A 27082-nucleotide genomic window follows, 5' to 3' on the forward strand; every position below is an offset into this window, starting at 1 on the left:
AGGATGTTGCCTGGTCTGGAGGGTGTTAGCTATGCGGAGAGGCTGAATAGACTCAGACTGTTTTCATTAGAGCGACGGAGGTTGAGGGGCGACTTGATAAGAGGTCGACAAGATTATGAGGGGTATGGATAGAGTGGATACGCAGGCACTCTTTCCCAAGGTGGATGTGCCAGTCACTAGGCAGCATAGGTTTTCCGTTCAGCAAAGTTTAGAGGAGATGTGCGAGGCAGGCATTTTACACAGAGGGCGATAATGGCCTGGAACGCGCTGCCAGAGGAGGTTGTGGAAGCAGATACATTAACGGCGTTCAAAAGGCATCTTGACAAATACATGGATACAATAGGTATAGAGGTATACTTCACTCAGAAGTGCTGAGGGCTTTGGCCAAGGGTGGTATCATGACCGGCACAGGCTTGAAGGGCCAAAGGGCCTGTTCCTCTGCTGTATTGTTCTTTGTTCTCACTTTGTTTGGTAAGAAGTCTTACAACACCAGGTTCAAGTCCAACAGGTTTGTTTCGAATCACTAGCTTTCTGAGCACAGCTCCTTCCTCAGGTGAATGAAGAGGTGGGTTTCAGAAACACATATATAGACAAAGTCAATGATGCAAGACGATACTCTGAATGCGAGGCTTTGTAGGTAATTAAGTCTTTACAGGTCCAGATGAAGCGCTGTTCTGAAGGCTGCGACACCACACAACCCTGCGATGGCAATCTCTGCAAGACGTGCCAGATCAATGGGTACCACCATTACGCGTGAGAACACCACCCACCAGGTACGTGGTACATACTCGTGCGACTCGGCCAATGTTGTCTACCTCATACGCTGCAAGAAAGGATGTCCTGAAGCGTGGTACATTGGCGAGACCATGCAGACGCTGCAACAACGGATGAACGGATATCGCGCGATAATCGCCAGGCAGGAATGTTCCCTTCCAGTCGGGGAACACTTCAGCTGTCAAGGGCACTCAGTCTCTGATATTCGGGTAATCGTTTTCCAAGGCGGCCTTCAGGACACGCGACAACACAGAATCGCCGAGCAGAAACTGATAGCCAAGTTCTGCACATATGAGTACGGCCTCAACCGGGACCTTGCATTCACGTCGCATTACATTCACGCCTCCTACCATCTGGCCTGGGTTTGCGAAATCCTGGCTTGAGACAATTCACACTTCTTTAACCTGAGATTATCCCTCTCTCCAGTTGCTCCATCTGGACCTGGACTTAATTACCTGCAAGGACTTGCATTCAAAGTATCGTCATTGCATCTTTGACTGTGTCTGTTTCTGGAACCCACCACTTCATTCACTAGAGGAAGGAGCTGTGCTCTGAAAGCTAGTGATTTAAAACAAACCTGTTTGTGTTGTAGGACTTCTTACTGTGCTCACTCCAGTCCAACGCCGGCATCTCCACATGATGGCTCTCTTTATTTGTTCTTTGTTGTTCAAAGATCTGAGGGGGTTTAAAACCAGCTGATGTGGTTTTCTCTTTCTAGGAATTTACAGGCGTTGATCTCTCTGCCTGAACCAGCAGGTGTATTGCACAGGTGAGTTTTAAACCAGCGATATCTTTTTTCAGTCTCTGTCTGGAGTTCCCTCTAGCCTCCAGACAGGGGTCTCTGTAGTGGGGGGCTTCCAAGCAGGGGTCTTTATAAGGGGGGCTTCCAGGCAGGGGTCTTACTTATGGAGGAGCTTCCAGGCAGGGGTCTTACTTATGGAGGAGCTTCCAGGCAGGGGTCTTACTTATGGGAGAGCTTCCAGGCAGGCGTCCCTTATGGGGGGCTTCTCGGCAGGATGGAATCCCTTGCAATACATAAATTAGCATGGCATGGGATAGCGAATCGCTTCTGATTTGTGTTCCCAGCACAAGTGCAAATCAGTGGTGATTCGTCTCCAGCGGGAAAACATTACAGAGAGTTCCAGTCAATGTATTTACCTCAATTTTAGCAAGATTATCCTAACATTGCTGCTTTCGGAAATCTCAGGTACTAGCAAAGAATCAGAGGAAAGATCAATCATGTTACTGCGCAGCAGGTTTAATAAGTGCCATGGAACAGGTTACCTGCCTGGATTCTAAATTGGCACAGAATAGTTAAAAGATGAAGATACAACTCCGTCAGCATATTTTCTGCAGCAAAAACAGCTTGCATATAATGTTCAATGGAAGAAAAGATTTTCTGGCCTGTCAAACTCAAAATTCTTTCTCCAGACAATGAAAAATGTTCATTCTCTGCAATTTATTTATTTCCTGAGGTTGGCAATCACCTATTGGTGGAACTTCCAAGCAAAATTCCATGCAGGCGCTCTACAACTCAGCTCATTGTGGAACCAATCAATACTGCCTGGTATGATGAATTGCATTCTGGATTATACCTCAATCGTCTTGCAGGATCAGAGCGATTATACTCCAAAAGTGTTGTTTGAGGACAGCAGCAAATGTCCTTAAGTCTTAAAAAGTAGCCACACAGGGATACAATATTCAGCACCAATGGCATTCCACCCAACCGCACTTGTCCATGCCAATCATTTGCAAACAAAGAAAGCAGGAAGCCCCAGAGGTACATATTAGAAATTGTTTACCAAACGTGCATGTGTATGCAAGTTCCACTATTCAAAATACTGTATGTTATTTTGTACAGGATCAAAATTTACAAATTTATCAATGGATTTTTACTAACTTCTTATCCACTTGTCTCGCACACAACTTCAAATCTGAAGAATCAAGATTTACATGTGTCTTCCCATTCCTTCATTGTTGCCCATTGCCTAGGCAACCATAGTGGTACAAATTAGATAATTTGAGATATTCCACAGATTTTTAACATTCACTGAATTAAAAGTTATGCACATTTGATTTGATTTGATTTATTATTGTCACATGTATTAGTCTACAGTGAAAAGTATTGTTTCTTGCATGCTGTACAATGCATACCGTACATAGGGAAGGAAGGAGAGACTGCAGAATATAATGTTACAGTTATAGCAAGGTGTAGAGAAAAGATCAACTTAATACGAGGTAGGTCCATTCAAAAGTCTGATGGCAGTAGGGAAGAAGCTGTTCTTGAGTCGGTTGGTACGTGACCACAAACTTTGGTATCTTTTTTCTGACGGAAGAAGGTGGAAGAGAGTATGTCCTGGGTGCATGGGGTCCTTAATTATGCTGGCTGCCTTTCTGAGGCAACGGGAATTATAAATAGAGTCAGTGGATGGGAGGCTGTTTGCGTGATGGACTGGGCTACATTCACGACCTTTTGTAGTTTGCTGCGGTCTTGGGCAGAGCAGACTCCATACCAAGCTGTGATACAACCAGAAAGAATGCTTTCTATGGTGCATCTGTAGAAGTTGGTGAGGGTCATAGCTGACATCCCAAATTTCCTTAGTCTTCTGAGAAAGTAGAGTCGTTGGTGGGCTTTCTTAACTCTCGTGTCGGCATGGGGGGGACCAAGACAGGCTGTTGGTGATTTGTACACCTAAAAACTTGAAGTTCTCGACCCTTTCTACTTCGTTCCCATCGATGTAGACAGGGGCATGTTCTCCACTACGCTTCCTGAAGTCGATGACAATCTCCTTCATTTTGTTGACATTGAGGGAGAGATTATTGTTGTCGCACCAGTTCACCAGATTCTCTATCTAATTCCTGTACTCTGTCTCGTCATTGTTTGAAATCCGACCCACTGTGGTGGTGTCATCAGCAAATTTGAAAATCGAGTTGATGGGGAATTTGGCCACACAGTCGTAAGTGTATAAGAAGCCTATCTTTACTGATTGTGGTCTGTGGGTTAGAAAGTTCAGGATCCAGTTGCAGAGGGAGCAGCCGAGGCCAAGGCCACGGAGTTTGGAGATGAGTTTTGTAGGAATGATGGTGTTGAAGGCTGAGCTGTAGTCGATAAATAGGAGTCTGACATAGGTGTCCTTGTTATCTAGGTGTACCAGGGTAGAGTGCAGGGCCATGGAGGTGGCGTCTGCTGTGGACCTGTTGCAGCGGTAGGCGAACTGTAGTGGATCAAGGCAATCCGGGAGGCTGGAGTTGATTTGTGCCACGACTAACTTTTCGAAGCACTTCATGATGATGGATGTCAGAGCCACTGGTCGATAGTCATTAAGGCACGCTGCTTGACTTTGTTTTGGTACAGGGATGATGGTCGTCTTCTTGAGCAGATAGGGACCTCAGATTGTTGTAAAGAGAGGTTGAAGATGTCTGCAAATACCCCCGCCAGCTGATCCGCGAAAGACCCTAATGCTCGTCCAGGTACCCCATCCGGACCAGTGGCTTTCCATGGGTTGGCGTTGAGCTCATCAGGGTGGGGTGCGTTGGAGCCGACAATTTTACATGCCTTCATCTTGTAGCCCGTTATGTCTAGCAAACCTTGATGTTTCTTTGCATGATGCAAACATCGATGTTTCTTTGTATCATGACATAAGAAACTAAATATATTTAAATAAAATGTACATTAAAGATAAGCATAAAGTTAATATAGGTGAGAAATTCTTCTTAGACTTACATTTTTCAGACATAGATGAGTAAAATTAAGAATTATTTGTATTTTAATGCTGCACCGAGAATTTGGTTTTGACAGGCCTGCATACTCATTTTGAAGTTTCTATTTTGCACAGAAAACCACAAAATTAGGTTTTAGCATCATACATTTTTGAATAAAATGAGAGAATATGCCTCAGAGTCTTCACGTGCGTGTGGGTTTCAGAGAGTATGTGTGTGAAAGAGCTTGTGTGACAGCGTATGTGTGGAAAAGAGAGTAAGTCTCAAAGCATGTCTAACGGAGAGCGAGTCTCAATTTTAATTTGTTACTAATGATTTTCTATTATGTGCATCATAGTAACTACTGGTATGGTTTGCAAATAACAGTGATGTTGGAAATTGAACTAGGTAGACTGGTCTGGAATGTTTCTGGTTTTTTTGCCATAGTGATGCAATGTTGTGCCATTTTCCCCCAGAGATATTCATTTATGCCAGTTTTACACGGAAATACATCGGTATAAATTTCCTCAATCATTTGCGCCCCTTGGGAATTGTTTTTCTGCCAAAACCTCTTTGCTCACTTACATAGCTCCACCCTTATGCAGTCTTCATAGAGTTTCTTGAATTTGTGCAGCTAATGCGCGGACATAAATTTGCTCCCATACACTTAAGTGCAGCACAGTCAAGTCCTGATAAGGGTGTAACTGGGTTTTCTGAAGATCAATAGCAATTTTCTTCAAGCCATTTTGAAACTTCTTAACAAGATCAGCATTAAATATATCCAAAGTGGTCTCAGTTGCAGGATGGAAATATCCGATCAGACACTGCTTCCCTGTCATATTTTTAGATGACCAAGCAGCTTGAATAATTTTCACCATCAGTATAATAATGAAAAAGAAAGAGGAGTAGTTGAGAAAGTGGCCCTGAGAACCAAGACAAAATACAATAACCATTCACTGTTACCCATTTGGCAGTCCTGCATTTCTGAATCTTTTGCACCAGATTTTACATTCCAGCTTGAACTACACAGGAATTTTGAATGCAAATTCCTGCCTGGCACAGAAACTAATGTAAATTTGAGTCATTTCTGTGAGAGCTCCCAAGAATTTAGGGCTTTCACATGCCACCCACTCCATTTAATTCTAGCTAAATTGAATCTTTTTAAAGCAATAATCAACTCGGATTTATCAGATGTACAATTATATTCTTCTGAATCCCAAAAATCTGATGTAAGTTGTTTTACATGAGAAGCTAATCAACCAGAAGCACCAAAATATCAACACGTCAACAAAACAGAAGCCTGTCAACTGATCTCCCAATTTATTTTGTGATGTTCAAAATAAATGTTAATATACCTTCTCACAAGCTTGTGAATAATGGTTAATATCGCTAAAAGTATGTTCTATACATTTAAACAACAAAACAGATTATAATGGCTCGGTTATTCTTCCTCAGTTACCCATTCCCATGTTATTTATACCAAACTACAATGCCTCATCAATTATATATTGAAGTCAACTAAGACTAGAATTCTGATAATTAAATAAAATAAATTACATTGGCATTGGACAGCTTACTTTTAAAGCTCACCTGCGGGAAAACATCTAAATTATAAGTGCTTTTCAAAAACAGTGATAAATATATTTAGATACCAAAACAGTTAAATTCCAAACAAATGATTGCATTTAAAATTAGAATATCTTCAGCATTTCAGCTCAGAATCATAGTTAATGTCAGTAAATAAACGTTAAATTGAAGAAAATCAGTGTTAACAAAGGAATTCTACACCAACGTGTTGAACATTCAGCAATTCATAATTACCAATGGCAATTTCTAATCTTATCTGGTGACATATTAAGTGGACAAAGATCACATTTCCTCTGAATGGCAGGGTCCTGGCCTTTTATCAGAATGTTCATCGGTACATATTCCTAATTTTGTCAAAACCTGTAAATTGTAATGCCACATGGTATTGTTTTTCTGCCAAAATCTCTTTGCTCACTTACATAGCTCCACCCTTATGCAGTCTTGTTAAGAAGTTTCAGGCCACAGGCCAAAAAGAAATTGGCATGGTCACAAGTTCACCCCAAAGTCTTTGTGGAGTTTGCCCATTCTCCTCGTGTCTGCATGGGTTTCCTCTCACAGCCCAAGAGATGTGCAGGTTAGGTGCATTGGCCATGCTAAATTGTCCCTTAATGTGCGGATAGGGCAGTATGGATGGGGAGTGGATCTGGGAAGTGCACTTTCGGAGGGTTAGTGCAAACTTTATAGGCCAAATGGCCTCCTCCTGAACTGTAGGGATTATATGACTCTACAAAAGTCTATGAGCAACCTTTAAACAGTTAGCAATGACAACCAAGGCAATAGCAGAATCATTATCTTGCTGCAAATGCAAATATTTGTATCTTGGGACTTGCAATGCTATTGAAGATCACGTGAAAGCTAATTTCAAAAGCAGATCATGTTTCAATCCCTCTGAACAATATTACTTCATTCTAGAGATGTTGACGCCGACACAGAATTTGTGGACTTACACGATGGCAACACTGCCGGCCAACCTGGATCCATTCAGCAACTCTGGAAGGGCTAGCACCGGCGGCACGTGGAACACAATCAATTCCAATGAAAAACAGTGCAGGATTTGACACTTGGGAGACTGACAAGCTGCAGCCACATATACACAATACAGTCCCCAAACACGCTCATCCCAGCCAAAAGATTTTTTTAAAATTTAGAGTACCCAATTCATTTGTTCCAATTAAGGGGCAATTTAGCGTGCCAATCCACCTAGCCTGCACATCTTTGGGTTGTGGGGGCGAGACCCACGCAAACACGGGGAGAATGTGCAAACTCCACACGGACAGTTACCCAGAGCTGGGATCGAACCTGTGACCTCGGTGCCGTGAGGCAGCAGGGCTAACCCACTGCGCCACCGTGCTGGCCATCCCAGCCAAAAGATGGCCAGAAGGCACCGAGGGGGGTGGCCTTGGGGGACACCTATACAACTTAATGATCTGTTGAGCTGCTCGCAGAAAAATACTTTTCACTGTACCTCGGCACACGTGACAATAAACAAAATCCAAATCCAAAGTTCACAGTGAGTTGTTAGCGGCGTGTCCATCTTCATGGCTACCTTGCCGGCTGTGGAAATGGTGTTCCCTGCCCGTCAACCCCTACCCCAAAGCCAACCCTCCTGGCCACACCCCGCTCAATCCCTGCCTGCTGCCACCCCAAAATCTTGTGTCCAGCCCCTCCGGTGCAAACCTATGGTTATGGCAGATTAGTGCCCACACTAAGACACTCTCCAGTCCCAAATGGTGCCTCCACTGTCCCCACACCCTCAGGATTGACACCACCACTGGGCTCACGGAGTAACTGGCTGGCGAGAATGGTAGAGGCACCAACAACAAATCCCTTAAACATGATGCCACCTCCATCCATCCCCACATCGACCCCTCCCCCACGACCCACTTCCGAACCATAACGATATTCGCCGCCTAGTATTCATCATATTGGGCAGCGCCAGCCACCTGCTCAAAGAAACCCTCCTAACCTGTGGCGTCTCCCAGCCCACATAAATCCAGAGATCAGTGCATTGACCTTCTTAAAAAAGCGGCGAGGGGATAAAGATTGAGAGTCTGAAACACAACCAGAAACCTTGGCAGCACTGTCTGCACCCGCCCTGCCAACGACAGCAGCAGCACATCCCACCTCTGAAAATGCCAGGTTCAGCTTGTGCAACTGCACCCAGCCCCACGCCACCTGGATACCCAAGTGTCTAAAACTCATCCCCACCACCCTAAACAGCAACTCCTGGAACTATGATTTTTTAAGTTTAATCTACCCTCAATATTTTAATCTAATTTGCCCATTTACCCAACTCTCAGCTCATTTCTTTGTAACAGTCTTTATTTAAGTTTAAGACTCTAGTTTCAGACTTCTGCGCATCACTCTTGAACCCAATGTGAAATTCCGTTACAGTATGATTAACCTTCTCCAGGGGAGTCTTTATTATGAGATAACTAATCAGTTCCATCTGATTACACAAAACAAAATCTCTAATTGCCTCTTCCCTGAATAATACCTTTCACTGTACTTCAGTACACGTGACAATAAACAGATAAAATCAATAGTGTTCTGCCCCTTGTTATTTCAGATCTCCAGCCGAACAAATTTGATTTCCTTTACTTCTCAGTCAAGAACATTACTTGCTACTGTCCTACGGTCATCGTTTATTATCAGGACTACACCAACTCCTTTTCCATGTCGTGTCTCTTGGAAACATCAAGTAGCATGGAATGTTTAGGTCCCAACCTAAGTCAGTACGTAACCACATCCAAGTACCGGCTATTAGATCAAACCATTTATTTGTGCCATTAATTCATCTATTGTGCTACAAATGCTTGGTGCATTTAGATAAAGTGCCTTTCATTAACAACATTTTTCTCCGATTTGTCCATATTCATTTACAGGATGTGTGCATCGCTGGTTAGGCCAGCATTTATTGCCCATCCCTAGTTGCCCTTCAGAAGGTGGTGGTGAGTTGTCTTCTTGAACCGCTGCAGTCCTTGAGGTATAGGTACACCCACAGTGCTATTAGGGAGGGAGTTCCAGGATGTTGCCCCAACGACAGTGAAGGAGCGGCGATATATTTCCAAGTCAGGGTGGTGAGTGACTTGGAGGGGAACCTCCAGGTAGTGGGGTTCCCAGGTATCTGCTGCTCTTGTCCTTCTAGATGGTAGTGGCCATGGGTTTGGAAGGTGCTGTCGAAGGAACCTTGGTGAGCTACTTCAGTGCATCTTGTAGATGGTGCACACGGCGGCCACTGTTCGTCGGTAGTGGAGGGTTTGGATGTTTGTGCAAGTGGGGAGCAATCAAGCGAGCTGCTTTGTCCTGGATGCTGTCGAGCCTATTGAGTGTTGTTGGAGCTGCACTCATCCAGGCAAGTGGAGGGTATTGCATTACACTCCTAACTTGTGCCTTGTCGATGGTGGACAGTCTTTGGGGGGTCAGGAGGTGAGTTACTCTCGTAGATTCCTTGCCTTTGACCTGCCCTGGTAGCCACTACTCCAGTTCAGTTTTTGATCAATAGTAACCTCCAGGATGTTGATTGTGGGGGATTAAGCGATAGTAATGCCATTGAATGTCAAGGGGCGGTGGTTAGATCCTCTCTGGTCGGAGATGGTCATTGCCTGGCACTTGTGTGGCGTGAATGTAACTTGCCACTTGTCAGCCCAAGCCTAGATATTGTCCAGGTCTTGCTGCATTTGGACATGGACTGCTTCATTATCTGAGGAGTCATGAATGATGCTGAATATTGTGCAGTCATCCACAAACATCCCAACTTCTGACCTTATAATGGAAGGGAGGTCATTGATGAAGCAGTTGAAGATGGTTGGGCCTAGGACACTACCCTGAGGAACTCCTGCAGTGATGCCCTGGAATTGAAACGATTGACCTCCAACCACCACAACTATATTCCTTTGGGCCAAGTGTGACTCCAACCAGCGGATAGCTTTCCCCCTGATTCCCATTGACTCCAGTTTAGCTAGGGATCCTTAATGCCATATTCGGTCAAATGCTGCCTTGATGTCAAGAGCAGTCACTCTCACCTCACCTCTGGCATTCAGCTCTTTTGTCCATGTTTGAAACCTGGGCAATTTTTCACATTGCCTGGTAGATGCCAGTGTTGTAGGGGGATGCTCCTGAGGGAGAGACAAGCAGCACTGCCAAATTTATATTTCTATTGGGCGGTTAAGACGGAGAAAATGGAGTGGTAAGGCGACCTTCTGGGTAGGTTAGGGATATCAGTTTGGGAGCATTGGTAACAGCGCTGACAAAATATTCAACAAATACAATGGTAGCGGCCACATTTAAAGTTTGGCGGCAACTCCAACAGTATTTCGAATTAGAGGCAGCCGCATTTGTACCAATCACCTATTTGAGCCAGTAAAGCTGGATGCCATATTTAGTGCATGGAAGGAAAGAGGGTTGGAGAAAGTAGAGGATCTAATTTTGAAGGGGAGGTTTGCCTGTTTGGAGGAGTTAAAGGAGAGGTAGGGTCTCAAAGATGCAGATAGGTTCAGATACCTTCAGATGCGGAGCTGGGTTAAGCAGATGTTGCTGGCCTTCCCGGTGGTACAGCCATCTACCTTGTTAGAATGGATCATGTCCTGCATGGGATCAATGGAGGGTGGTACATCAGGTATGTATCGGCAAATCGCAGGTGAGGTGTTGAATTAGTTGAGGGGGTGAAGGAAAAATGGGTGGAGGAGTAGGGGCCGATTCTGGAAGAAGGGTGTGCTTTGAGGCGTTGAAGACGGTGAACGCGACTTTGTTGTGCGTATGGCTATGCCTCTTTCAGTTACAGGTAGTTTTTCAAGCACACCTTACTAGAGCAAGAATGAGCCGCTTTTTTGAAGGGCAGAGGACAGGTATCAGCACTGTTCGAGGGGGCCCATACACCATAAACATATGTTCTAGTTGTGTCCCAGGCTGCAGGAGCTTTGGAGGACCTTTATTGACACCATGTCAGCAATCCTGAATCTGAAGGTGCACCTCTGCCACTGACGGTGATGTTTGGAGTCTCCGATGTCCGGAATTGCCGGCAGGGGTGGATGTCCTGGCCTTCGCTTCATTGTTAGCATGGAGGTGCATCCTGTTGAGTTGGAGGCCACCGCCAAAGATTCGGCGTTGACAGGTGACTTGATGGAATTTCTGCACCTCAAGAAGGTCAAATGCACTGGAAGGGGGTCGACGGAAGGATTCTGGCGTAGGTGGTGACCATTTATAATTTACTTTAAAGAATCGAGCGCTGTCAGTTATTAAGGGGAGGGAAATTTTTGCATTATGGGATGGGGTAGTTTGGGGGGGGGGGGGGGGGTGCTGCTGAGAGGAGATTTAAAATTAACTGATATATCGTCAATTGCCACTAATGGAAGATAGTTCCAAACTTCTAGCACCCTTTGTGTGGAGAATTGCTTCCTAACGTATCTCCTCAATGGTCTGGCCCCAATTGTTAGACTTTTTCCCCTAGTTCTAGAATCCCCAACCTATAGAAACAGTTTATCTGTCTTTTCCTGTTAATGTCTTGAAGACTTTGATCGGATTACGTTAACCTTGAAAATAAGTAAGAAAACAGCCCCTGAAGTCCATGTATCATTCTTGTAAACCTACACGGAGAGGCGGTAGTGTAGTGGAATGTCACTGGACTCGTAATCCAGACACCCAGAGTACTGCTCAAAGGTTCAAATCCAGCCGTTGCAGATGGTTGAATTCAATAAAATCTGGTGATGCCGACGAAACCATTGTCGATTGTTGTAAAAACCCATCTAATGTTCACTAATGACCTTTAGGGAAGGAAATCTGCGAGTCTTGCCTATATGTGACTGGGATCTGATTTGTGTCCACATTTGTGAAGACCGAACCAAAGTATGTATTCGATTGCTGAGCCATTTCTTTGTCCCTTATTATGCATTCCTCTGTTTCTGTCTGTAGGGAGCCTACATTTCTCTTTACTAATCTTTTTCTCTTCACATATCTGTTAGTCTTTATGTTCCCTGCAAGCTTCCTTTCGTACTGTACTTTCCCCTTCTTAATCAATCCCTTTGTCCTTCTTTGCTGAATTCTAAACTGTTCCCAATTCTCAGACCTATTATTTTTCTTGGCCAATCTGCATTCTCCTTCCTTGTATCGGATACTATTTCGAATTTCCTTTGTAAGCCATGGATTGGCCCTCTTACCCCCTTTGCTTTTGTGAAAGGATCCTGGTTGCCTGTGAAGGATCCTGTTGAATTGGAGGTCAGTTATGCCGCCGGGGTTGGCTGCCTGGGTGGGGCTCTTGTCAACTTTCTTCGGCTGGATAAGATTAAGTTCGAGTTGAGGGGGTCAGAAGTGGGTTTTGAGGGCCGGTGGAGGTCGTTCATGAGTTTATTTGAGGAGCTGTTCGTCACCGGGGGAAGAGGGGTTTAAAAGGGGAGAAACTATACAAAGTGTTGACTATGCTTTGATGGACTGCGTGTTTTGTTGATGTTGTGTATGTTTGGAATAAAATATCTTTTCTTTAAAAATGAATCCATGCCAGCTCTCCCTAATTAACTCAAAATTTTCAGGATGTTCAGTTACCCTGTCCTTTATTATAGACCCCAACAACTTCCCATTAGAGATATGTTAGGCTAACCGGCCTGTAATTCCCTGGTTTTCCTCTTTCGACCTTCTTAAAAAGTGGAGTGACCCGAGCAATTTTCCAATCCAGAAGGACAACTCCTGAATCTAGGGAACTTTGAAAGATTATAGTTAGGGCATCAACAATGTGCTCCCCTACTTCCTTTAACACCCTCGGGTGGAAACCCTCGGGTGGAAACCGTCTGGTCCTGACGATTTCCAACTCTTTAGTACCATTAATTTCCACATTATCAATGTTTACTTACTTAATTCTATTTAGTCGCCGTCCCCGTTCCACTATTAATGTCCATGGCAATTAAAACATCACAACATTTAATGGGCGGGAAATGTTTCACACCTTTGATTGCTGCCTCAAGTAAGTCAATTAATTTTATATAGACATCAGTAAGTTGAGTAAGATATTAAAATCCAATCATCTAAATGTTCCTACCTTAACAACAGGATTCAACAGCACTACTCCTGATTTTTTTGTGATCACTTGCTTTGTAGTGTAATGATGTTCCATAAGCTGAGGGATTGTTGGAAAACCAGTTCCTTCAAATCGATATTGGTTCTGTGTAAAAAGTTAAAACAAAATATCTAAAAATACTGGTCAATTTTAGACAATATTTAGCGGACCAAATGGTAAAACAAGCAGTCTAGCACTGTACAGTATCAGTTACTTACAATTAGACCAATAAGCAGCAATGAGTAAGTGCCAAGAAATAATTGGGGGACGAAGAGCAAATCCAGCATTTATTTTCAATGGCATCAATCGTGTCTCCTACCAACAACTTTAGAGGTGAGGGATGGAAGGGCAGGGACCATCACTGGCCAAAAGGTGAAGTGCATTAGCCACGTCACTACTGTGCCTACAAGGGTAGAGTATACTTTTGTCCTGGGTGACAAATGTTTCCCCTCAAAGTCACTTCATCATGAACAAGGTAAACTCAGAAATGAGACAGAATACTTATCACTTGCCTAGGTGAGTGCAACTGCCACTATTTTGTTAAAGCCATAATGCAAAACACTTTTGTTTATCAAGAATTGACAAGAGGAAAGGAGGTTCAATCCAAGACAAACAATAACATTAAAAATCAAAGATCAACTCAAAGCCTCAGAGAATCTCCCATGATAAAATAATTATAAATATCAATTGATCATATGAAGGACAAAATTAATGGAATTCACAATTTTTTTGTGAATAACAAAGTGGATATATAGCTAGATTGACAAATAGGGAAAATAAAAGCAGAAAATAACTTAAGGCATTTGATAAAAAGTGCTTTACTGGTCAAATGCGTTTAGTAGGATTATGATACAACTTTTTAGAGTTACCTCCTTATATTTTAGTTGATTCGGAAAACTAACGCATATACTTTTATGAAGTCATGACAATGTTAAGATGAAAAATTAATTTAAGATGGAACAGTAAGAAGTCTGACAACACCAGATTAAAGTCCAACAGGTTTGTTTCAAACACTAGCTTTCGGAGCACTGCTCCTTCCTCAGGTGAATCTCCACATTTAAGATGGAAAGCATTGCTATATTGACACAGCTTGTGCATATTATGTGGACAATATACTGCTGGGCAGCAGGCAAAGATAATTTACCTGAAAACACTCAAAGATCAATTGATCTGTTAAGATCAGAGGCCGGACCCCAATATTTGTTAGGCTACCAGTCAAGAACCCCAAACACTTTATTTCAATTTCTAAAACTGTGAGGAAAGGAGTGACTCCCTAACAAATAGGGATATGGTTTATTAAAACAAAGTTTATTATTAACACAGAATGAAACGACATTATCACAGAAAATCAACAGTTAAACAATGCTTAACAATAAAAGGAAACGCTTTAACTTTTAACTGATACCCAAGTCCATCACAGATCAAAAGTCACTTAAGTAAAATTAGCAAACACATGGTTACTTGCTGTAACTTGAAAGATGGTTTGGAGAGAGAGAGAGAGAGAGAGATAGAGAGAGAGAAAGAAAGAGATAGAGAGAGAGAAAGAAAGAGACAGAGAGAGAGAGAGCGAGAGATATAAAGAGAGGGAGAACAAGAGAGATAGTGAGATATAGAGAGAGCAGGAGCGATAGAGACCTTTTGTCTGTGTCAGACTGCTGCTTAACCTGACAGCCTTTGACAAAAACAGCTGCTCAGTTTAAAGCTCCTAGCAAAGGCTCTTGCTACAGCCCTGGCTCCTCCCTTTGATTGCATCATCTTTATCCCACTCAGGTCCCCAGGCTTGCTTGAATGAATTATGATCTCACTTTTACGACATATTAACTACACCTTTTGCAGGCACACAGTTTGGATACCTTGATTTAAGAGTATTTAATGATATTACTGCAACAGATATATATATATACCTGAACTCAGGCTTTTAAAAACATTAATGCAACAGATATAAAATACAATAAATACTAATTTCTTACATTCATCACAGTTCAAAAGTTGAAATAAAAAACAAACACATCCCGCGAGGTGATCCAGAAGCACTGGACATTAGAGTCACAGAATCAGAAAACAGAACCAGAACGCAAAAGGAATCACAAGTGAGCTCCAAAGTGGACAGTTTTGTCCTTGGTGGGAAATGTTTCGCCTTCTTTCCCCTCAGAAGTCTCTTCACCCACTTTTCCAGCATACGTTTGTGTATTAATTGCCCACTAAATAATGTGTAGTCTAAGTAATGTTTACTTTGTTACAGTAAAAGTTTTTAAATGTGAAATTAGAACTGTAATCCTTGGCATAGGCCACTGGAAAATGTATATCTCTTTTTAAATGTCAGTTACCAGTCTCTACAGGATCGTTATAAGCCTGAAGTAGCCAAAATACCCTTTGCAAATAGTACATAATGGCTTTAAAATAAAACTTTCCATTTCCGAGTCAAACTTGCTATCCTGGTTGAGACAGGAAGAAACAAATTAAATATACATCTCTGCTGGTCTGACCACTTCATAAAATAATTATTTTTCTCTATTTTGAAAAATGGACAATTGCTGCGCTGATAAAGTTGATCCAGCTGATCATATGCAAGCTTCTGAGCAGTTTTAAAGTGGACAACGGCTAACACCTCATACCTCCTGGAATGTAACACTGCCTGTATCGCATAAATATTCCAGCTAAGCCAACACAATGGTTTCGCAGATGAGCTATCTGGCCGAGCCAGCTATAGCCAAAGGTTTATGATTCCTAATATCCAAAAGTGCGTTATGGCCCGACAATTACCTGCTCCAAAACACTAAGGGTTTCAACCAAGGGCTTCTTTAGTCAACCAGAAACATGACCGAGACTTGAACTGTCTGAAATCCTTTCAATAATAAGCTGTTGGATCCTATCATCAGTTTTCTATTTGATCTCTGGAGAGAAGAGTAACCCCAGACAAACAGCCTGTCGCTGTCCAACATCTTACCATCGAACAGGTAGCAGCAGAAAGAGCACTGTCCAGGTACAATTGCCTGGTTCTCTTTTGCATTGCGAACAACTGGAGCATTGGAACTGGTGCCTTCAAGCCGAATGTAACTGGACATGCCTTCTTCCTTTGTGAAAATCACGTTGTGACAGTCACCAAACAACCATTGGAAGAAACCCTCCCATTAGATTTTAGACTCACACAAGATCATAACATGTATTTTATTGAAATCTTGCCCTGTACCCCTTTTTCCCCTGCTCCCTCATTTATTGCATGAATGAAAAAGGGGCAGACATTGGAAAACCTCTTTCCGCGTTTTTAAAAATTCATTCATGGGATGCTGGTGTCGCCAACTCGTCTGGCATTTATTGCCAATTCCTAATTATCCTTGAACTGAGTGGTATTTCAGAGGACATTGACGAGTCAACCACATTGCTGTGGATCTGAAGGCATATGTAGGCCAGACCAAGTAAGGATGGCAAATTGTCTTCCCTAAAGGACATCAGTGAAGGAGATGGATTTATTAAATAATCAACAGTGGTTTCGTAAGAGAAAATGCTGGAAAATCTCAGCAGGTTTCGTGGTCATTATTAGATCTTTAATTCCAGATTTTTACTGAATTTTATGTGTGTGAAATAAACCAACCGTTTCATTTTATCTTAACTTAAGAATGATGTGCGAGTTACTCATAGAGGGTTGGAACACTCCAAAATGTAAAGATTGGGGAAAATACACCACCACTTACAAAGGGGGAAATCAAAATTAAAAACACTTGCGATCTACGGACGGGTAGCAGGAGAAATCAGGGCTGTTTAAATTAAACTTCCTTCTGTCCGTAACATTGCCCAGAAAGATGGTGGAGGAGGAATAGAAATAAGTGCTTTTAAATGTGGTATTTTAGGGAATAAAAATGGCAATAATGAGAATACTTACATCTGCATACTGGATGATAAAATGTCTGCGCTGCCCATCTGAATAAACAGAAAGGACATATTCACCAGGTTTGCCATGACTTTCTCGGACCAAGAAATCGCCTTGCTGTTTCAAGAGCTCCTGTGCTTCTATACGAGGTATTGCTCCATGATACCAATCTTGTTCTGGTAATGGTTTCTCACAAGCAGGCGACACATCAAAGAACTGAAAAACAACAGTCACCCAAATTTTGAAAAATGTGTAAATAATATATAGCAACACACTGTTAAAGCACAAGAAAAATACAAAAGGAATACTTGAAATGAAACAGAATAGTTATAGTTCAATTTCATCTCACTTGTGCACCAGTGAGCCTATCAGCAGAAAAAGCAGGAGGGAAACAGCCTACGGTTGAAGGAGCAGGGAACAGCAGGTAAGTGGAGCAGGGCACAGTGGGGTGGAGAACATTGGGATGGTGGGGTGGAGCGCAGAAGGGTGACAGGCCACAGAAGGTCAATGTGCAGAGGGTGCAGAAGAGGGGCTGCAGGATGAGGGGGGGGAAAGAAGAGGGGCTGCCAGGTTGGGGCGAGTGTACAATTCATGGTCAAGAATGTCAATGAGCTACTGCAGAGCATTCTGAGCGGGGAGGGTGGAACAGCCATTCGTCATGTACCACCTTGGCACCAACGACATCAGTAGAAAGACTGGCGAATCTTGCTGACGGATTTTAGGGGGCTAAGAAAGAAATTAGCGAGCAAGACCTCTTAAAGCAGTCATCTCCAGATTACTCCTGATGCAATGCTTTAAGTATAGGAGCAATTATATAGGGAGTTGGTGATGGCACACCTGGAATAATGTGTGCAATTTTGGTTTCCTTATCTGAGGAAGGGTGTTCTTGCTCGAGATGGAATGCAGCAAAGGTTTACCAGACTGATTCCTGGGATGGCGGGACTGACGTATGAGGAAAGATTGCATCAGTTCTGATTGTACTCACTGGAGTTCAGAAGAATGAGGGGGAATTTCATAGAAACCTATAAAATTCTAACAGGACTAGACAGGGTAGATGCAGGATGTTCCCAATGGTGGGTGTATCCAGAACCAGGAGTCACAGTTTGAGGATATGGGGTAGACCATTTCGGACAGAGATGAGGAGAAATATTTTCACCCAGAGAGTGGTCGGCCTGTGGAATTCGTTAACACAGGAAGTAGCTGAGGCCAAAACATTGCATGTTTTCAAGAAGCAGTTAGATATGGCACTTAGGGCGAAGGAGATCAAAGGATATGGGGGAAAGCGGGTTTAGGCTATTGAGTTGGATGATCAGTCATGATCATAATGAATGGCGGAGAAAGCTTGAAGGGCCAAATGGTCTACTCCTGCTCCTATTTTCTATGTTTCTATGTGTATAAATAAGATTGGATAGGAAGGGCTTTAGATTCCAGGGTCATTGGAATCAGTTCTGAGAGAGATGGGACCTTTAAAGGCTAGATAAATTGCATCTCAATAGGGCCAAGACAAATGTTCTTATAGGGAGATTTGTTAAATTAACTTAGTTGGGGGGGGGTTTGGAATCACAATGCAACAATGTAGATGAAACGCAAGGTGCATATAAATTGGAAGAAACAGTTAACATTAGAGTAAGAAAGAGTAAGGTATTAGGTAGGATCAGAGTAAAAGGGAATGCAACAAGGTCTAGATTAGATTGACAATGCATCAATGTGAATAGTGGGAAGGATGCAGAGGAATAAGAATGCAAGGAAATTACAAGTCGTGGAAAAGTTATACAACAATCATAATGGGGTGCTTTAATTATCTTAATATAGTCTGATAGTAATAGTGTAATAAAACAGACGAGGAAATGTTTCTAAAGCATGTCCAGGAGCAGGGTCTATATCACTATGTTTCCAGCCCAATGAGCAAGGGGACTATGCTGGATCTGGTTCTAGGGAATGGAATGGGTCAAGTAGATCAAGTCTTAGTAGGAGAATATTTAGGAGATCGTGATCATAGCATCTTTAGGTTGTGCCATGGAACAGGACAAAGAGCAATGTTGCATAATAATTAATTAGTCAATTGAAATAGGGCGGCTACACATCTGGCCCCGCTAAACTGGAGTCAAAGATTAGGAGGCATAACTAACTGAGCTGCTTTTAAAGGGGAGATGGTTCAGGTACAGTCGAGGTACATTCCCACATAGGGGAAAGATAGAAATGACAAAGTGAGAACACCCTCATGACCAAAGAGCTAGAGGGTAAGGTGAAGCAGAGAAAGGATGGTCTGATATGTCAGCCTGACAACACAAGTGAGAATCAAACTAAATACAGAAAGTTAAGAGGGGAAATAAAAAAATGAAAAAAGACAATCAAAGAGAGCATATGAGAAGAGTCTGGTAGTAAATAAAAAAAAGGAATCAAAATTTCTTCTGCAAGCAGATAAATATCAGACGGATAGTAAACGGAGCAGTGGTTCGATTTGGGCAAATGGTGGATATACGCATGGAGGTAGAGAACATGGCTATGTACTAAAATAGTGCCTTGCATCTGTCTTTACCAAGGAAGAAGATAGTGCCAAAATCATAGTGAAAGAGCAGATATCCAAAGGTGCTGGATGGACTAGAATTTGGTAAAGAGGAGTTATTAGAAAGGATGCTGTACTTAAAGTTGCTCAGTCACCAGGGACAGGATACGATGTTTCCTAGGATGCTAAGGGAAATAGAGGTTGAAATTCTGAGACACTGCCCATAATCTTCCAGTCCTCCTTAGACCCAGGGGTGGTCCCAGAGGACGATTGAATTGCAAATAAGAACATAAGAACTAGGACCAGGAGTAGGCCATCTGGCCCCTCGAGCCTGCTCTGCCATTTAATGAGATCATGGCTGATCTTTTGTGGAATCAGCTCCACTTTCCAGCCTGAACACCACAACCCTTAATCCCTTTATTCTTCAAAAAACGATCTATCTTTATCTTAAAACATTTAATGAAGGAGCCTCTACTGCTTCACTGGGCAAGGAATTCCATAGATTCACAACCCTTTGGGTGAAGAAGTAACTCCTAAATTCAGTCCTAAATCTACTTCCCCTTATTTTGAGGCTATGCCCCCTAGTTCTGCTTTCACCCGCCAGTAGAAACAACCTGCCCGCATCTATCCTCTCTATTCCCTTCAGAATTTTATGTTTCTATAAGATCCCGCCCTCATCCTTCTAAATTCCAACGAGTACAGTCCCAGTCTACTCAACCTCTCCTCATAATCCAACCCCTTCAGCTCTGGGATTAACCTAGTGAATCTCCTCTGCACACCCTCCAGCGCCAGTGCGTCCTTTGTCAAGTAAGGAGACCAAAACTGAACACAATATTCCAGGTGCGGCCTCACTAACACCTTATACAATTGCAGCATAACCTCCCTAAGTCTTAAACTCCATCCCTCTAGCAATGAAGGACAACATTCCATTCGCCGCCTTAATCACCTGTTGCACCTGTAAACCAACGTTTTGCGACTCATGCACTAGCACACCCAGGTCTCTCTGCACAGCAGCATGCTTTAATATTTTATCTTTAAATAATAATCCCGTTTGCTGTTATTCCCACCAAAATGGATAACCTCACATTTGTCAACATTGTATTCCATCTGCCAGACCCTAGCCCATTTACTTAACCTATCCAAATCCCTCTGCAGACATCCAGTATCCTCTGCACTTTTCGCTTTGCCACTCGTCTTAGTGTCGTCTGCAAACTTGGACACATTGCCCTTGGTCCCCAACTCCAAATCATCTATGTAAATTGTGAACAATTGTGGGCCCAACACTGATCCCTGAGGGACACCACTAGCTACTGATTGCCAACCAGAGAAACACCCATTAATCCCCACTCTTTGCTTTCTATTAATTAACCAATCCTCTATCCATGCTACTACTTTACCCTTAATGCATGCATCTTTATCTTATGCAGCAACCTTTTGTGTGGCACCTTGTCAAAGGCTTTCAGGAAATCCAGATATACCACATCCATTGGCTCCCCGTTATCTACCGCACTGGTAATGTCCTCAAAAAATTCCACTAAATTAGTTAAGCACGACCTGCCCTTTATGAACCCATGCTGCGTCTGCCAAATGGAACATTTTTTATCCAGATGCCTCGCTATTTCTTCCTTGATGATAGATTCCAGCATCTTCCCTACTACCGAAGTTAAGCTCACGGGCCTATAATTACCCGCTCTCTGCCTACCTCCTTTTTTAAACAGTGGTGTAACGTTTGCTCATTTCCAATCCACCGGGACCATGCCAGAGTCTCGTGGATTTTGGTAAATTATCAGTCGTGCATTTGCAATTTCCCTAGCCATCTCTTTTAGCACTCTGGGATGCATTCCATCAGGGCCAGGAGACTTGTCTACCTTTAGCCCATTAGCTTGCCCATCACTACCTCCTTAGTGATAACAATCATCTCAAGGTCCTCACCTGTCATAGCCTCATTTCTATCAGTCACTGGCATGTTATTTGTGTCTTCCACTGTGAAGACCTACCCAAAAAACCTGTTCAGTTCCGCAGCCATTTTCTCATCTCCCATTATTAAAACTCCCTTCTCATCCTCTAAAGGACCAATATTACCTTAGCCACTCTTTTTTGTTTTATATATTTGCAGAAACTTTTACTATCTGTTTTTATATTCTGAGCAAGTTTACTCTCATAATCTATCTTACTCTTCTTTATAACTTTTTTAGTAGTTTTCTGTTGCCCTCTAAAGATTACCCAGTCCTCTAGTCGCCCACTAATCTTTGCCACTTTGTATGCTTTTTCCTTCAATTTGTTTACACCTTTGTTCAAAAAAAATGTATAAAAATAACCCCAGCAACTACAGGCCAGTCAGTTTAACCTTGATGGTAGGAAAGCCTTTAGAAATCATAATCAGGGATAAAATTAAGTTGATTGGGCAAATATAGAGAAAGCCTGCATTGACTTGTGAAGGATAATCTGTGTTTAACAAACTTGAATGAGTTTTCTGATAAGGTAACTGAGAGGGTAAATATGGGTAATGCATTTCATGGTACACAGAATTTCAAAAAGCATTTGATAAAGGACCAAATAACAGGTTTGTCAGCAAAGTTAAAGCACATGAAATAAAAAGGAAGTGGCAGCTTCAATACAAAGTTGGATGAGTGACAGGAAACAGAGAGTAGTGAATGGTTGTTTCTTTTAGACTGGAGGAAGGTATATATTGGGATTCCCTGGGGGTCAGTATGAAGATCAATGTTTTACTTGATCTATATTTGTGACCTTGACCTGGATGTTCAATGCAGTACTTCAAGATTTGCAGATAGCACAAAACTTGGAAGTATTATTAACTGTAAAGGAAAATGGCGATAGGCTTCAAGGAGACATAGATAGGCTGGTGCAATAGGCAGATATATGGCAGATGAAATTAATTCATGCATACAGATTTAATGCAGAGAAGTACAAAGTGATATATTCTGGTGGGAAGAATGAGGAGTGGCAATTTAAAATAAACCATACAATTCTAAATTGCAGTGGCACAACAACCTGGGGTGCATGTGCACAGATCATTGAAGATGATAGGCAGGTAGAGAAAATGGTTAACATAGCATATGGATTCCTAGGCTTTATAAATAAAAGCATAGAGTACAAAACCAAGCAAATGATGATGAACATTTATAAAGCACAGTTTCAGCATCACTGGAATATTATGGCCAAGTCTGGGTATCACATTTCAGGAAGGATGAGAAGACCTTGGAAAGAGAGAGAGTACTGAAAAGATTCACCAGAATGGTTGCAGGGATGAGGGACATCAGTTACATGGATAGATTAGAGAAGTTGTGGCTGTTCACTTTCAAGTAGATCAGGTTGAGAGGAGATTTAATAGAGGTGGTGAATATTACTGGTCTGGACAGAGTGGATAGGGAGAAGTTATTCTTAGTAACAAAAGGAATAAGAACTAAATGGAACACGTGGAAAAATCATTTTTACACAGCCTGAGATTCTGGGCAGGATTTACCGGCTGTTCACGCCGGCGGGAAATGCAGGTCCCATCCCGGCGTCGAGAGGTGCAGTCAATGGGTAATCCCGTTGACAAAGGCAGGATCGGTAGATCCCGCTGGCAGGCTGCCTCCGCTGCTGAGAAACATGCAGTGGGGTGGTCCGTAAATCCCGCCCTATGGCTTTCAAAAAAGGAATTGTATTAAACTCTGAATAGGAAAAAATTGTCGAGTTACAGTCAGGTGGTGGAGTGGAACGTGCCGAGTTGCCCTTGCAGATTGCCAGCACAGACACTATGGACTGAATTATTTCCTTCTGTGTTGTAACTATTCTATAATTCCAAATCTCAATAAAACGGTGATAGTTTCACTGGTTCAGTTCATTGTCCTCTTATACGCATGTAAAAACACATGAGACAGAATGAGAGAGAGAGAAGGAAAGAGAATGAAAGAATTAATTGAAATTGAAAAAATGTTATTAAGGGGTGGGTCACAAACATAATACTGTTGTGCCTCCTTTCTCTAATTACGGCTCAATATTCAAATATAATGCTATATTAAATGTTAAATTAAGTTTAATATAATTCCCATTGCTTTTTGTTTCTAATTATATTTAAGAAAATTAAGAGAAAATCATTATTGAGATTATGAAATGTTACAGCATTCTTCCCAACACATCTGAAAGTACAAGCACTCAATAAAAAATAAAAGGCTTTGTTAATATAAAGATATAATTACGAAAGAATTATGCAGCAGTGTATTGGTGCTTTTAATGTAGTTGTAATTCAGAGCTCTTGAGTAATATTGCAGAGAATGAGTTCAAATCCAAGCATGGTAGTTTGATCATTTAAATTAATTTAATATAAAAGAACCTGCAAATAGTCAATAATAGTAAAGATAACAGCGAAGCTGCCAAAAATTTTATTTTGAAAACCTAACTTGTTCACTGATGTTCTTCAAGGAAGAAAATGTGCATTTCACATGACTCCAAAGTGATTCATTCTTATCTGGTCTTTGAAGCCACATAGTTGCACCAAACCATTACAGGGACCTAATTTCACATGCTTTGCAATTGTATGAGAAGAAGGTTCACCACCATCACCATCATCATCATCATCTTCTCTGGGCAACTAGGTATAGATAAGCAATAAATTACAGACATCAATGTCTGCCCACGTCCTGGAATTATTATTTTTTTTAAAGGAATGTCCCATGTATTGAATCAAAAACTGATCAGATAATTGAACTGGTCAAGTTCTTCAATTAAACTACATATACACCAATTAAAGCACCTGAACATATTAAACTTACAGATGAACTCAAATAATTCTTTGGCGATCTAATCATTCCAGCAATGGAATGTCGAATGGAGTCGAATTTAGAAACCTTGTCTTTTCCTTTATCCTGAAAAACAAAATAGGCAAAACTCAGGAAATGTATTACGCACACGCAATTAAAATGGTACACTGTCAAAACCTGATCAGGGATTAATTTGGTTACCATTAACCATTTCATATTTCTAACATTTTTACCCAATCTCAAATCTATATTAGAACATTAAGAATTAGAAGCCGAAGTTGGCTACTCAGCCCTTTGAACATGCTCCGCCAGTCAATAAGATCATGGCACCACCACATATCTCTTTATTTCCTTGGGAGCTAAAAATCCATCGTTTTCTTTTCTGAATATACTCAGACTTATACTCAGAATATACTCAGACGAAATTAGCAAACGTGACGCCACTGTTTAAAAAAGGGAAATTAGCAAACGTGACGCCACTGTTTAAAAAAGGAGGTAGGCAGAAAGCAGGAAATTATAGGCCAGTGAGTTTAACTTCGGTAATAGGGAAGATGCTGGAATCTATCATCAAGGAAGAAATTGCGAGGCATCTGGATAGAAATTGTCCCATTGGGCAGACGCAGCATGGGTTCGTAAAAGGCAGGTCATGCTTAACTAATTTAGTGGAATTTTTTGAGGACATTACCAGTGCAGTAGATAACGGGGAGCCGATGGATGTGGTATATCTGGATTTCCAGAAAGCCTTTGACAAGGTGCCACACAAAAGGTTGCTGCATAAGATAAAGATGCATGGCATTAAAGGTAAAGTAGTAGCATGGATAGAGGATTGGTTAATTAATAGAAAGCAAAGAGTTGGGATAAATGGGTGTTTCTCTGGTTGGCAATCAGTAGCTAGTGGTGTCCCTCAGGGATCCGTGTTGGGCCCACAATTGTTCACAATTTACATTGATGATTTGGAGTTGGGGACCAAGGGCAATGTGTCCAAGTTTGCAGATGACACTAAGATGAGTGGTAAAGCGAAAAGTGCAGAGGATACTGGAAGTCTGCAGAGGGATTTGGATAGGTTAAGTGAATGGGCTCGGGTCTGGCAGATGGAATACAATGTTGACAAATGTGAGGTTATCCATTTTGGTAGGAATAACAGCAAACGGGATTATTATTTAAACGATAAAATATTAAAGCATGCCGCTGTTCAGAGAGACTTGGGTGTGCTAGTGCATGAGTCACAGAAGGTTGGTTTACAAGTGCAACAGGTGATTAAGAAGGCAAATGGAATTTTGTCCTTCATTGCTAGAGGGATGGAGTTTAAGACTAGGGAGGTTATGTTGCAATTGTATAAGGTGTTAGTGCGGCCACACCTGGAGTATTGTGTTCAGTTTTGGTCTCCTTACTTGAGAAAGGACGTACTGGCGCTGGAGGGTGTGCAGAGGAGATTCACTAGGTTAATCCCAGAGCTGAAGGGGTTGGATTATGAGGAGAGGTTGAGTAGACTGGGACTGTACTCGTTGGAATTTAGAAGGATGAGGGGGGATCTTATAGAAACATTTAAAATTATGAAGGGAATAGATAGGATAGATGCGGGCAGGTTGTTTCCACTGGCGGGTGACAGCAGAACTAGGGGGCATAGCCTCAAAATAAGGGGAAGTAGATTTAGGACTGAGTTTAGGAGGAACTTCTTCACCCAAAGGGTTGTGAATCTATGGAATTCCTTGCTTAGTGAAGCAGTTGAGGCTCCTTCATTACATGTTTTTAAGGTAAAGATAGATAGTTTTTTGAAGAATAAAGGGATTAAGGGTTATGGTGTTCGGAGCTGAGTCCACAAAAGATCAGCCATGATCTAATTGAATGGCGGAGCAGGCTCGAGGGGCCAGATGGCCTACTCCTGCTCCTAGTTCTTATGTTCTTATCATTCACAGCACTTCGGGATAGAGAATTCCCAGGATTCAAGTAATGAAATTTCTGATCTCAGTCAGATTGTGACCGAGTTCTAGATTCACCAGTCAAGGCAAAAATCCTTCCATCGTCTACCCTGTCAATATCACTAAGATTGAACCTATCTGATAGTTTACCTCTGCTGCCTCCCTCCCATTACTTGGATCAGTGCTCAAATTTCCTCAAAGATTTCCCACCTTCTTACCTTGAACTAATCATCTCTCATCTTGTCCACATTGCCCAGAAGCTGTTTCCTTGACCCTATTACCAGTATTGACCCCTAGCTTCCCTTTCTGGTTCCCATGTTAGCTACTACTGATAACTTTTCTCTCCTCAGGTACTGACTCTCTATCCTTCAACTCTACTGTCAACACTCCCTCAAAAAAACAACTCTTGACCCCCATTGTCCATGCAAACTATCATCCTCATTGGAGCCCAGGCTATCGTTTAATGAATAAAAGTGCATTGCATTCCCCTCTAAGCCATGTCGCATTAAGTCAGAAAATTCATAACATGTGCAATGTATGAAATGTAGTATCAATTCGGCACTTAATGGAAAGATCAGCTCAGGATTGAATAGGATATCAAAATTTCAATTTGGTTCAGCTTGAGACAATGAATAGGGAACGAGATGGAATGGTGTTGTTTTAACTGTTAAGAACCCCACTGATGTTACCTCCAAGTGTCTCAAACACCCAAATGATAAATTGATACACTGGTTCTCGTGGTATATATTTGTTTGGAATAATGCGAGGAACAATGTACACCAAGTGAGGAACCAGATCAGTTGTTGTGTAAACAATTAATACAGAATATTTAATTCAAGTATTCAAGTAAAAGGAACAAAACCACAACCGAAAAGACTAATATACACTATGACACTCAAGTACATTCAAGTATGTTAATAA

At 42.0% G+C, this 27082-nt stretch overlaps 1 protein-coding gene across 4 annotated transcripts in view; it reads right to left on the reverse strand.

The window, feature by feature from the left end:
• Positions 1-27082, reverse strand: part of fer (fer (fps/fes related) tyrosine kinase) — a 364060-nt gene that overhangs the window by 149371 nt on the left and 187607 nt on the right. For all 4 annotated transcript variants that reach the window (XM_038805140.1, XM_038805141.1, XM_038805139.1 and 1 more), the window contains 3 exons: positions 24255-24347; positions 16986-17189; positions 13088-13210 (listed from right to left, as the gene is read on the reverse strand). In XM_038805140.1, the coding sequence (XP_038661068.1) occupies positions 13088-13210; positions 16986-17189; positions 24255-24347 (420 nt within the window). The remainder of the gene's footprint in view (positions 1-13087; positions 13211-16985; positions 17190-24254; positions 24348-27082) is intronic.

This window comes from Scyliorhinus canicula, chromosome 8, assembly GCF_902713615.1.
Source record: "Scyliorhinus canicula chromosome 8, sScyCan1.1, whole genome shotgun sequence".
NCBI lineage: Eukaryota > Metazoa > Chordata > Chondrichthyes > Carcharhiniformes > Scyliorhinidae > Scyliorhinus > Scyliorhinus canicula.